The 12,400-nt window shown below is 39.8% G+C and overlaps 1 protein-coding gene across 1 annotated transcript in view; it reads right to left on the minus strand.

Moving 5' to 3' along the window:
* Positions 1-12,400, minus strand: part of PARP4 (poly(ADP-ribose) polymerase family member 4) — a 130,169-nt gene that overhangs the window by 93,975 nt on the left and 23,794 nt on the right. The window contains exons 9-14 of the mRNA XM_037799895.1: positions 12,142-12,298; positions 9,598-9,722; positions 6,701-6,832; positions 5,861-5,947; positions 1,715-1,879; positions 1,018-1,064 (exon numbers count right to left, since the gene is read on the minus strand). Of these exons, the coding sequence (XP_037655823.1) occupies positions 1,018-1,064; positions 1,715-1,879; positions 5,861-5,947; positions 6,701-6,832; positions 9,598-9,722; positions 12,142-12,298 (713 nt within the window). The remainder of the gene's footprint in view (positions 1-1,017; positions 1,065-1,714; positions 1,880-5,860; positions 5,948-6,700; positions 6,833-9,597; positions 9,723-12,141; positions 12,299-12,400) is intronic.

Genomic DNA, 12,400 nt, shown 5'->3' on the forward strand with positions numbered 1-12,400 from the left:
ACAAGTCACCTATTCCCCTCAAGTCAGTTCTCCCCAGCTTTGTCTTTGTGGTGTGTGGGTGTCAGATTCTTGTGGGGTTCAATTGGTACACCAAGTTTGGGTGTGTTGTTGGTGCTGTCCACTCTGAATGTGGGGCGTGTGTCTGAGCGGTTAGGGAGGCAGGGCAGCTTTAATAATAATCAAACCTCCTAGGTGTTCCCAGAGATTTAAGGCTGTTGCAAGAGTACAAGCCTTCAGTCAGTCCCACCACAGATCGTCTCTGCCACTGACCCACAAGTCCCTGGCACTGGCGTAGGGACCCTGGGATTTCTGAGTAAGTCCCCCCTCTGAGCCTTGCTCTTCCGGGACCCCTGCCGAGGGAAGGCTGTGCCACATCACAAGTGTGTGCCAGCCCTCCAGGGAAGCCCTGGGCCACCGGGCCGTGCAGTGGCGTTCCCAGCCTTCTGTAAAGATGGTTGAATGGGGCGTGTTAATTTTCCCCTCTTTGCACAGCTCCGCCTTCCCAGCTCTGGGACAATTAGCTGTGGGTGCCCTAAAGGCCACTGTCCATGGCCAATATTGTGGCATGTGCTCAGTGCTGCGGGAATCACTCCGTCACACTGGGTTTCTTGGTGTGGCTCTGGGTTGTGGGTCCAGCCCCAGGCAGGCGCGTTCCCAGCCTGCCGGGGAGATGGCTGCAAGGGGCGCGGTTTCTTTCTCCTTTTGGCTCCCCTCTGTCCCCCTGGCCCTGAGACAATCAGCAGTGGGTGTGGGTGGTGCTATCCTCCATGCCAGATACCAAGTTGTTGGGAGAGCCTGCTCCTGCCGTGCTTCACTGCGCGGTTCTCACTATTGTATCCGCAGTCGGTCCCGGGTTTTACCTAGCCAGTATCTTGGGTTCTCGAGAACATTATCTTTTAGTCTAATGTCTTAGATTTCTACCTGTGCTTTTTCAAATAGTTTTAAATGAAAATTTAAACCATGATGGTAATGTCCACTGAATGATTAGTTGACAGGTTTTCTATTTTAGATACTAACCTTTCCTTTGATCCTATTTCCTTTATACATATCTTCTCTACCATATCCTGTTAAAAGAAAATATATATATAAGTAAAAATTTATTAAGTTTCACAATGAGACTCTATGCTGAATGTAATCTAACCAGAGCCCCAACTGACAGCCACAACAATACAGCTGGTTTCAGTTGATATACATTCAGAAACACACTAACTTCTAAAATACAACTGATATGGAGGATAATTTATGACCATTTTGACAAAGATTTTCAACTATATATATATGTATGTGTGTGTGCACATGTGTACATCTGTGTATATATGTAAGATATATACATATAAGACATATATATAAAATACACATATGCACAAACTTTTTATAAATATATAAATATTAAGAACTCTAGAAAGATAACCAGTAGTTATCTCTGGGTGAAGGAATTCAGGATGGCTTTTATTTTTTTCTTTTAACTAGTTAGCATTCTCTTTGCTTACCTAAATTCTTAATTCTTACTCTATGACTGAATAGAATAAAAATATTGGCCTATTGAGTGTATCTGTCTTTTATTCCATTCATTTTACAAGCATTAAATCTATTTAAATACTATAAACATCAGTAAAATTTACTTTATGCCATGAACATTAAATTATTTTAGGTATTTTTTCTCCCCTATACATAAATCCTAAGAAAGGCCTCCTCAGATCTTAGGCATACTAACCTGGATGTTCTCATTCAGGGCTTTGTCCTGTTGCCAGGGTGCGACAGTGCCTGGCATGAAGAAGACAGCAAGAGGACCTTGCATGCTGAGCTCAGTGATGTAGGTAATTTTGATAAGAACCTTAGCCTTAGGGGGTAAGTTTCCAACACTTACAGTGAAAACGTCCTGAAACAAACATTATTAGTTAGCTTGTAACTCAAAAGCACATTCATTCTATGCACTTATCATTCCTATTACAAAAACTACTTGAGTCACAATCTCCCAATTCTTCCTTAGAACATGATAACAGAATCTGGAAGACAAAGGTTTCTTGTGCTAAAGGAGACCCTGGAGGGCTTGACATCTACGGGAGAGGGAGGCAGAGGCCTCTTGGTACAGAACCGCATCCTGACTGGGGAGTGACACCCAAGCACGCCCCACCCCAATGGCTTCCCATCTGCCCTGACTGTGAGTGTTGACAGCAGAGTCCCCACACAAATGGCTCATCTTAGCTTGATTTTATAAAAGACATTTAAAAAAATCAAGTAAACAAATGGATTAGAGCATTCTAATCAGAGGAACAAAGGGCAGAGAGATAGCAAATGGCATATGTTTGGGAGAAAAATAAATATCTCTCGGGCTTTTTGGAATATTAACTGAGACGAAGAAAGTGGTGTGAGACGACTGCAGAATTAAGCAGGGCCAGGTCTTGGAGGGCCTTCCATGCCTTCCATTCCAGTGAGTCAAGGGACTAGCTGATGGCTACTACATTAGAGTAATGGCTATGGAGAGGTGGTGACATTGGGCAGATTCCAAAGATATTTAGCAGAAAAATTTAACAGTTGATTAACAGGATATGGAAAATGGAGGAAGGCAAAGGAAGAAGAGAAGGATGACTCCCAGATTTCTCCCTTGGCTGACTGGGTAAATGGTGAAGCCATTACTAGACAAGGAGTACAAGAGGAAGAAGCAGTTTGGAGCAGAAGGTAATGAGGTCAGTTTTAGACATAGCACGTAATAAGTTGTGTCTGATTTTTTATATTTTTATATTTAATTATTGATTTATTTTAATGAACATCTCATCCTGTTCTTTTCAACATGACTCCACAATAAATTAAATGATTAATTAATGTATATACCCAAAGTGGAATAATATAAATTTGATTCTAGTCAATTACACACTGTTTATTTTGCCTTAACCCAAGGAATCTTAGAGAAAAAAAAATTATTTTAATTAGCCTTAAAGAAGTGATACGATTGTTAGGGAACTTTCCCTAGCTATGGCAGCTCAGGTCCTTTTTCACTTCTCCTCTACCACCCAAAACTTAAAGGTTTCAGGATAGCATCTTTGGATCATGCCCGATCTCTGTCACCAGGTCATCACAGAGCCTCCCACGGTAACTCCCAGATGTCCACCTCCTATTCTGATCTCTTTCTTGAGCTACTGACCATACAGCCAGCTGCCTCAGGGCCACATGTCCACAATGTTCTACCTCAGATTACTTATCTCCTTCCACTCCATGACCTCCATGCCCACATAGAATCTGCTCCTCCCAAATCCCTGCCTTGAAGCAGTGAACAAGCTCTGGTTTCCCAAGCCAGAACTAACCAAGCATCATTCTTGACTCCTTTCTCACTGCTACACATATCCTCCAGTTTTCAACCAGTTGTACATTCTATCTCCATAGCATCCTTCACATCTGCTACAACCTCTCCATTTCCAGTGTCACTACCTTACTTCAGGCCTTCCTTGTATCTCCTGCCTAGATTTCCACAGTCACCCACCTGGCCTTCCCAGCCCATGTTGTCCCTTAGGCAGCTCCAACCTTTTATTGCTACCCCAAGGGCAAGTCTTATCCATGGAGTACCAGCGCAAAATACTTCCATTTTCCCAAGGAACTGTGCTGTTTCAGGTCTTCTACAGCTTGTGTATGTGTGTTCCCTCTGTTTCCAATGCCCTTACTTCTTACTTTACCTGAAGAATTCCTACTGATCATGTGTCTTTGTCCCTGGGAAGGCTCCCTGACCCAGCAAAGCTGACTTATCCATTGCCTTGTTGTGCCATTATTACATTAAATTCATGTCTCTATTACTCCATCATACCTCATACTTATTTAGTTTGGTATCCATACTAGATTGTGTAAACAATGTGGGATAATGTTATTTTTAAACCACTACCATCTGGCATAGGTACTAATATTGGTTTAATTGTTAAAATGAAGAAAGGGGTAGTTAGTGGTGTCAATACTGCAGATGGGTGGTCTAGAATGACAGCGAGTGGCTATTGTTTTGGCATTTTGGAGATCGCAGGAAATTGTAGTGGGCATTTTGGGGCCTGGTGGGGGTGTCTTTGCAGTACATTGAGGAATAAATGGCAAGTAAGAAAATGGCTAAGTCTTTTGCTGAAGGGAAAGAGAAAATGGGATGGTAGTTTGAGAGAAGCAGGAGTAAAAGCAGAGTTTGCTCTCCTTTTTAGGCTACACAGACCTGGAAATACAGATAAAAGGAAATGGCTGATGGAGCAAGGACTAGGAAAAAATGATTCAAGACAGGATAAAGAGCATAAGAGAAGGGATTAGTGTTAGAAATAATTAGGGTGGAAAGGACAGAGGAAACTGAAGATATCATTTTTGAGTTGGAGAGTAGGAAAGCTTAAGGAATTCATGATTTATAATTATTTTCACTTGAAGTAAGAAGAGGGGGTCAACAATTGATAGTGATGAAAATAGAGATAGGATTGCTAGTTTAAGGAGAATGGTAAAGGTTTGAAATAGTTACTGCTAAGAATGGAGCAAAGAATGGAGAAGGAAGGACTGTGGTAACGAGTGCACAACAAGTGTGCAATGAGCAAGTGCACTGCAGTGAGGAACTGCAGAGACCATGGCTGGTACCTGGGTCTTTCACAAGACATGCTTTTTCTGACTTCACCCACATTTCTGACATGTTAATTTGTAACTTGAATGTCTCTCTACAACATTCTCACTACAATTGATTTCACCTCAATTCCTTGGATATCTAAAGCCAGTTTCTTAGTCGTCTGATAATTGTGTTCTCATTATAGTCATCAGATGGCAAAATACATTCTGGGACACCCGAAGGTTCGAATTAGCAATGGTTCTGACCTGACTTTATCTATAAGCAACAGTGTTTGTGAAGACTGTTTTCCTCTGGACCATATTGTTAAGGAGATATGTTAGCACCAAGGAGGAAAATTTCTAGAGCAATTCATTTATGACTATATCTTTACACCAGTAAGTGGCAGTCTCTCAAATAAACCCCAGGCTTTTACACATCCACTTTATTCAGGGGTGGCACTATTAACTGGTCAATAATCATCTCTTCATTGCTTATTGCTTATTCAATGAATAGCTTCAATGTCAAAAGTAGTAATTTATCCCTTAAATCTACATTAATCATAAATATTGTAAACATCCATGCTAAACATTAAATTTTCATGATACTGTGACAATGTGCCATCCTCTAAGGTGATACCTGGAGCCTATGGACCTATCTTTAACAACAACCTAAAATATCTGTACTAGAGACACTGGTTAGAAACTGACTGGGTTTCTAGCACCAGCCAAAGGCACATTAAAGCATCTTATATTTAAGGAAAAAATGTAGTGTATATTGTAATTATTCCTTCTCCCACATTCTCCATATGATGTTTATATAACATATATATAAGCCAGTAAATATGTTATATATAAAAGCTAATAATTGAAAAGCAAAGAACACATACCCAACAGAAACATCCCTGTGGGTTATAACTTGGTGAAAAATGGGTATATTTCTAGGTGAGCTTAGTACCAGGAAAGTTTATCCTGTAAGTATATTAAGCTCTTTTACCAGAAGATGAAACATTATGTAACCCAAATGTTTTCTTTTTGTTGTCATTTTTGGGGAACTCAGTTCCCCATTAATGAAATGGCTCTTCTTATTAGTCTGGTAATAATTACACTATTTCCCACATTATTTAGACAAGAAAGACAAACGGTCTGACTGGCTTGACTTCATTTTGCTAAAAGCAAATGCAACTCCAGGCCCCCCCAATACTTTAAATCATCTTGGTGTCTGGTAAGAATTGTGAATTTCAAATCATCTTCCAACTTGGTTTTTCCTGTTCCAATAAGTATGCTAGGCTAATGGGTTCATTTCAAGTCATACAGGTGCATCCTGATCCATCAAGTAAGCTCCATGGCCTTGACTGATGGCTTCCCGGTATTCTCGATGGGCGTCTTCCTTCTCTTTAATCTGGAAAAGATTGTTTTGCATATTATGAATCATGACTTCAGATTTTAATAAGCAAAACTTCATTAATCTTTATTAAAACCTAGGCAAAAATGGAAAACTAAGGGAACATGTAAAGCGATCATCAAAACGTATTTGTCTGACAAGAACTGAAACGAGAAAAGACAAATTAAAGAGAAGTCTCTTTAAATTGGGACCAAAATATTTACGAGTCAGTAATGCGGAAAAAAAAAGTTTGATTGGGACTTTACCTTGAACAAGAAATAATAAATTATTTATCTTAAATTTAATAAAATGTGGGTTGTAACTGCAATTGTGGGCTTATTTTCAGAATAAATAAAGAATAAATCAACTGTTATTTCTTTTGGTACAATTTTTCTTAAAAAATTAAAACAGTCTTTTCTTCAGTTTGACTTTTATAGCAGGTGTGGAGGACAAGTTTTGCAAAAATATATAAGGGCTTCTCCAATTTTCCAATGTTACTCTTTTACACTCTGTTGAAATGCAAAGGCAAAGAATTAGTGAGATAGTGACCTACAAAGGCTGGCAGATAGAAAGCGAAACCAGTTAATCAGAGAGGGATGTTTATAGTGGAGACTAATACTATAAGTGCTTGGTTCTTCAAGAGTATTTTTGTTTTATGAAAAGGTTGTGTCCCAACCTTATGGCTATAGAGACTCAGATAACGAAGATTTGCGTGAATGGGAAACTGAGTCTGAAATCAAAGTGCAGTCACAATGAAATTTCTCATCTTACCTCTCCTACTATATGCTTCCCATTGATAAAAGCTTCAAAACCACACACAGCTGCCTTATCATCCAAAGGAAAGATGTATTTTGCTTCAATGGGCACATGACTTTGATTTGTGTATGTCTGAAAAACAATGACCTAAAGAAGAAAAAAAATCCACATACTTGATGAAACCATATGGAACATTTGTTGGAGCAAATACTAATGACAACTACGATGCACAGTAGTTTTAAATTCCTTGAATTATTTTATCATATCCCTCAAATTTCCAACTCAGGTTGGAAGAGATATCATTGCAATGTAGAGTCTAGGTCTCATGATAAAATGTACCCAGCCCCAAATTTAGGTAGTTCATTCATGCCTGACTGGAATATAAATCATTGAAGTATTGTAAGCACTTAGCAGAAGGAATGTAACTGTTGTTAAGCAGGCCGGAATAAAACAGCTCCTTTTGTTTTGTGGGTCTTAACATCTCCTTGGGGTCACGTAGGCTGGGATACTATTCCAGAATAGTCAATCTATCCAACCTATTACTGTGTTTTGGTATTTTCTCCTGGGAGATGCCTCTTTGGCTTTCACCTCTTTCTACAAGTCCTCCAGGCACTTTTCTAGTCTAAATTCTCATCTCTTTCTGCTTAGATGACTCCTAAATCAAGTCTTTCCCACTCCAATCCATGTCACTGTCTATATTGTCATTAGATTAATCTTTCTAAAAGGACAGTTTTCATACTTTACTCCCTTGCTCAAAAAAAGATGGGAGTTTTTAAATATTTGAAAATTAAAAAAACATATACATGTAATAAACAGTAAAAGTTTAAACATGCTGCAATAAGGCAAAATATTTATTTTTCATCACTAATCCCTAACCTATTCCAAAATGCTGTCCACAACTGAATTGATAGTAAGCTGGGCTGCCTCTAGGGTGTGTGGGGCACCAGACAAATATTTTTTGAGGGGCTCCTATCTAAATAAATAATTTATCTCCCCAAATCAGCAGGCCAGCACCCTTCTGGAGGCCCAATCTCCTGCAATCTTGCAAATGAATATCTCATTGACCAGTGTGAACACTGTGGTCCCAGTCACTGTCCTCCTTGACTGAATGCCTTCAATAGTTTCCTATACTTGAAGATGCTCAGTCCCTCTCCAGGAACTGTCCTAGGCTAAAGAGGAACCTCTCACCCAAGGTTGTGACCCCTCCCCAGGGGCAGCCCACATCCACTAACTGCTCCAAGAGGGGGTACAAAGCCAGCCCCCTGGCCTCAGCTGAGAGCATGTCTGCAGGTCCATCCCAGCTTCAGAGCCACCTCTGAGCTTATCTGAGGACTCTGCCGTGTCTCTGTCATGGTTCACCTTCCCTGCTGCCAGGTCCTTCCTTCCTCACCCCCTTACAGTGTTGCTCCTGAGAGTCCTCCCCAACAAACCTCCTGCCACAAAACTTCCATCCAGAGTATTTTCCAAGGAATTGACCTCAGATATCTCTTAATTGTCCTCTTCAGACTGTTCTCAACACGGCAGCCAGAGTGATTTTACTCCTCTGCCAAAAATCTCCTAAAGCCTTCCACTGCACTCAGAGGTGAGCCACAGTCCTATGACTTTACATCAGCTGTACCCTACCACCATCTCTCTGACCCAATCTATGACTACTCTTCTTGCTCTGCTCCAACAACAGGGACCCCTTATGTCCCTCAACCACATCAGCTCACTGCCACCTCAGGGCCTTTGCACTGCTGTTTCCTCTGCCTAGAACAAGCATTCCCAGATACCACCAGATATCCACATGGTTCAGTCCCCACCTCCTTTAGGTTTATACTCAGATAACACCTTCTTGGTGAGGGCTTCTTTGGCCACCCTACTTAAAAGCTCAATGCCCCTCCATCCTGTATGCTCCCTATCCCCTTCCAGATTTGATTTTTCTTCTTAGCACCTCACACCAATATACATATTGCATATTTACTTACTTATCATGCTTATAGCCTATTCCCCAATAAAATGTATGCTCCATGAAGGAAAAGTTTTTGTCTTGTTCATTCATGTATGCCCAGAGCCTAGAACAGTGCCTGGCATAAAGTAGATGCTCAATGAATTGTTCAATAAATGAATTTTAGAAACTTACATATTTTGATTAGTTCACGCAATTGCAATCAAATTCTCATTTATGGAGTCAGAATCTAGAATATAGGTGTGGAGACCCAGGGCCCTCCATACTGAGAGTAAGTCACTGCACATACATGACTGCCTACATGACTAGCACGGAAGTTAAACATCAACAGACCTCTTCAAGGAGGAAAGAATGTACAGATGGTATTTAAACCACTCATCTTGTAAAGCACTGAAACTCCCTTCCCCTGATCACTGTTGATAAAAAAAACCTCCAGACCTCTGTGCCATGAGACCCTGCTGAAACTCTGTTCTCATACCCTATGGAATGTCTTTGTCCTAAACCCTTACAAGCTGCCCCGTGCACAACTACCTTTGTGGAGTACTGACTTCCCGAATGGCTGCCACCAGGAAAAATCTGTTCGTAAGTCCTAATAAAACTCACGTCTGATTCTGTGCCTAGTGTGTTCTTTGGGTTTGGGGCTGTGCTGACCCAAGCCCTTCAGGAGCTAAGTTTGAACAATAGGCTACCAGGGTATGGGAAGGGGATAGGGAATAGGGACTTAAGGCTTAAAATGTACAGAGTTTCTATTTGGAATTATGGAAACATTTGGTAATGGATGGTGGTGATGGCAGCACAACACTGTGGATGTAATTAACAGTACTGGATTATATATCTGAATGTGGCTAAAAGGGGGAATGTTAGGCTGTATGTATGGTACTAAACAAGAAGTTTTAAAAAATTAAAAACTTTTCTCATATATGATTTACGTCCTTTTAATTTATCATAACCACAAACGACATACCTGTGCTACAAAGTCTATTATTCTCCCCTTGATGTGAACATCCTCAAGAGGCACTGAATTCCCAGAGGTATCCTGAAGGCCGGCTTTGATGTTGCTGAAAGATTTGCTATCTGGTAGCTGGTAATCTACACATCAAAAATGTTAACATTAGCTTTAAAAAACATCCCTCCTTAAGACTAGGGCAAACTGGACCAAAGGGTAAAGGTTGAAACTGACTGTGTTTTAAAACTTCAATTTCCATGTGAGACCAAGGGAAGAGATGTCTATTTGGTGCAGGATCTATATTTTCTAAACAGTATAACTCTACAGTCAGTTTGCTCAAACACCACAATTACATGGAACTTTGAATAGGAAGTGAGATACGGTAGGTTTGTATCGGTTAGAGTGAAACAGTGACACATCCCAAAGTAATTTGGGCAGATAATAAAAACATATTTGCAGAGCCCCCCTGAGGAGCTGGGGGAAAATGTGGAAGTGTTGGCCTTCCTCACATGGACTGATGCTGATGTTGTCACAGACACTGAGGACTGGCAGTTTGATGTGCTGAGTAGAAAAATGTGATGAGTAGAAAAATGGGACTTGCCCTTAGAAGCACGTTACTGCAAGGGAGAGGCTAGACTTGCATATAATTGTGCCTAAATCTCTCCCCCGAGTACCTCTTTGCTGCTCAGATGTGGCATCCCCCCACCCCCGCCTCTCTAACTAAGCCACCTCGGCAGGTTAACTACTGCGGTCCCCTCTACGTGGGACCTGACTCACAGGGGTGTAAATCTCCCTGGCAATGCAGGATATGACTCCTGGGGATGAACCTGGACCTAGAATCGTGGGATTGAGAATATCTTCTTGACCAAAAGGGGGATGTGAAATGAAACGAAATAAAGTTTCAGTGGCTGAGAGATTTCGAATGGAGTCGAGAGGTCACTCTGGTGGACATTCTTATGCACTATATAGGTAACACCTCTTAGGTTTTAATGTATTGGAACAGCTAGAAGCAAACACCTGAAACTATCAAAATCCAACCCAGTAGTCTGGACTCCTGAAGACAATTGTATAACAATGTATCTTACAAGGGGTGACAGTGCGAGTGTGAAAACCTTATGGATTGCACTCCCTTTATCTAGTGTATGGATGGATGAGTAGAAAAATGGGGACAAAAACTGAATGAAAAACAGGGTGGGATGGGGGGGATGATTTGGGTGTTCTTTTTTACTTTTATTTTTTATTCTTATTCTGATTCTTTCTGGTGCAAGGAAAATGTTCAAAAATAGATTGGGGTGATGAATGCATGACTATATGATGGTACTTGAACAGCTGATTGTAAACCATGGATGACTGTATGGTATGTGAATATATTTCAATAAAACTGAATTTAATTAAAACAAAAATAAACAAACATCCCTCCATGATCTATTTTTGTTAACTCTATGCATTCTCCTTTCCTTTATGTGTTAGTTATATTTTAGGACAAACGGACAAACAGCATTTTATGATTTTCAATGGCAAATTCTGAAAAGTGAGCTAAAATTTCAGATCCTGAGAAAAATGGAGGCAACATTTTCAAAAGACATTTCTGCCTTTTTAATCTAGAGCCTTTGGGGAGTCATCTCAAAAACACAGAACTATTACTTGAAAGACAGATTTAAACACACACACAGATATACAAAAGGTCTTATCTTGAAAGTCATAGACTTCCAATCCAAAAAGACTAAAGCAAACTCCTAATATAGCATATTGAGAAACATTCAAGTACTATACTAGGTGGTACAAAAAAACAGACATGGTTAGATGTAGAAATACATACTGCCTTGCCAGACATTTCATTTAATGACTCCCAGAGAAAAATCTGGAGTCATCTTTTTGAACATACATGAGCTCATACATGTCTGATAAACAAATAATTTCATTACAGTTAAAAAGGTGAATGTGTTTTTATAATCCTATTGATATTAAAATAGTTTGGACTTATAACTTGGCATTTTCTGAGAAGCTATTGTCCTCCCATATATTTGTACTATTAATGATAAATAAATCACACATTGTAATTAATAGAGTATCTTATCCCATTCAGTCTTGACAGCAACACTGCGAAGCAGGTCTTGCTATCATTGCCACACAAAAGAAGTCAAAGCTCAGAAAGATAATGCAGTTTGTTCAAGATTATAAAGCCTCATAAGTGGCAGGGTTGACACTCAAACCCAAGCTTCTGGATACTAAAACTGAGTCTTCTTTCTAGTCTACCAACTCCTGTTTTACTTTTTGCAGTCTGACACCTTAAAATGGTTCAGTGAGTTTTAGGATTGGGTCTTCTGACACGGATAAGTTAAACTTCAGAGTCCTAATGAAGTAACATGCGATTTTGAGGTAACTTCACCTCTCTTAAGCATTCTGGTTTTAATTTATATAGACTAAAAAAGGAAATGAAATATTTAGGTATTGTGCCATAGATGTAGTTACTAAACTATAAAATATAAAACCCACTAAAAATACTTTGTTTGAGTTCTATAAATACATCACATAAAACAACACTCAAGAAAAGGATCTTACCTTCAACCTTTGACACATCTGAAAACTCAGGTCTGTCTTCCTCTAATTCAGTATTACCACCAGGTTGAAAGTCCTTTTTTGGATCTCCAGGAATGGAAAATTTAACAACATATTTCATTTTAATCTGACTGGTTTTATATACAACAAATTCATCATCCTAGGGTAGACAGAAATTAATAGGTGGTAAAGTAAATCTTTATCGGCAGGTGTTCTCATAAAAGCACAGCTTCATGTTTGCTAATTCAGAAAATACTGAATT

The sequence above is a fragment of the Choloepus didactylus genome, chromosome 12 (assembly GCF_015220235.1).
Source record: "Choloepus didactylus isolate mChoDid1 chromosome 12, mChoDid1.pri, whole genome shotgun sequence".
In the NCBI taxonomy this organism is placed as follows: Eukaryota; Metazoa; Chordata; class Mammalia; order Pilosa; family Megalonychidae; genus Choloepus; species Choloepus didactylus.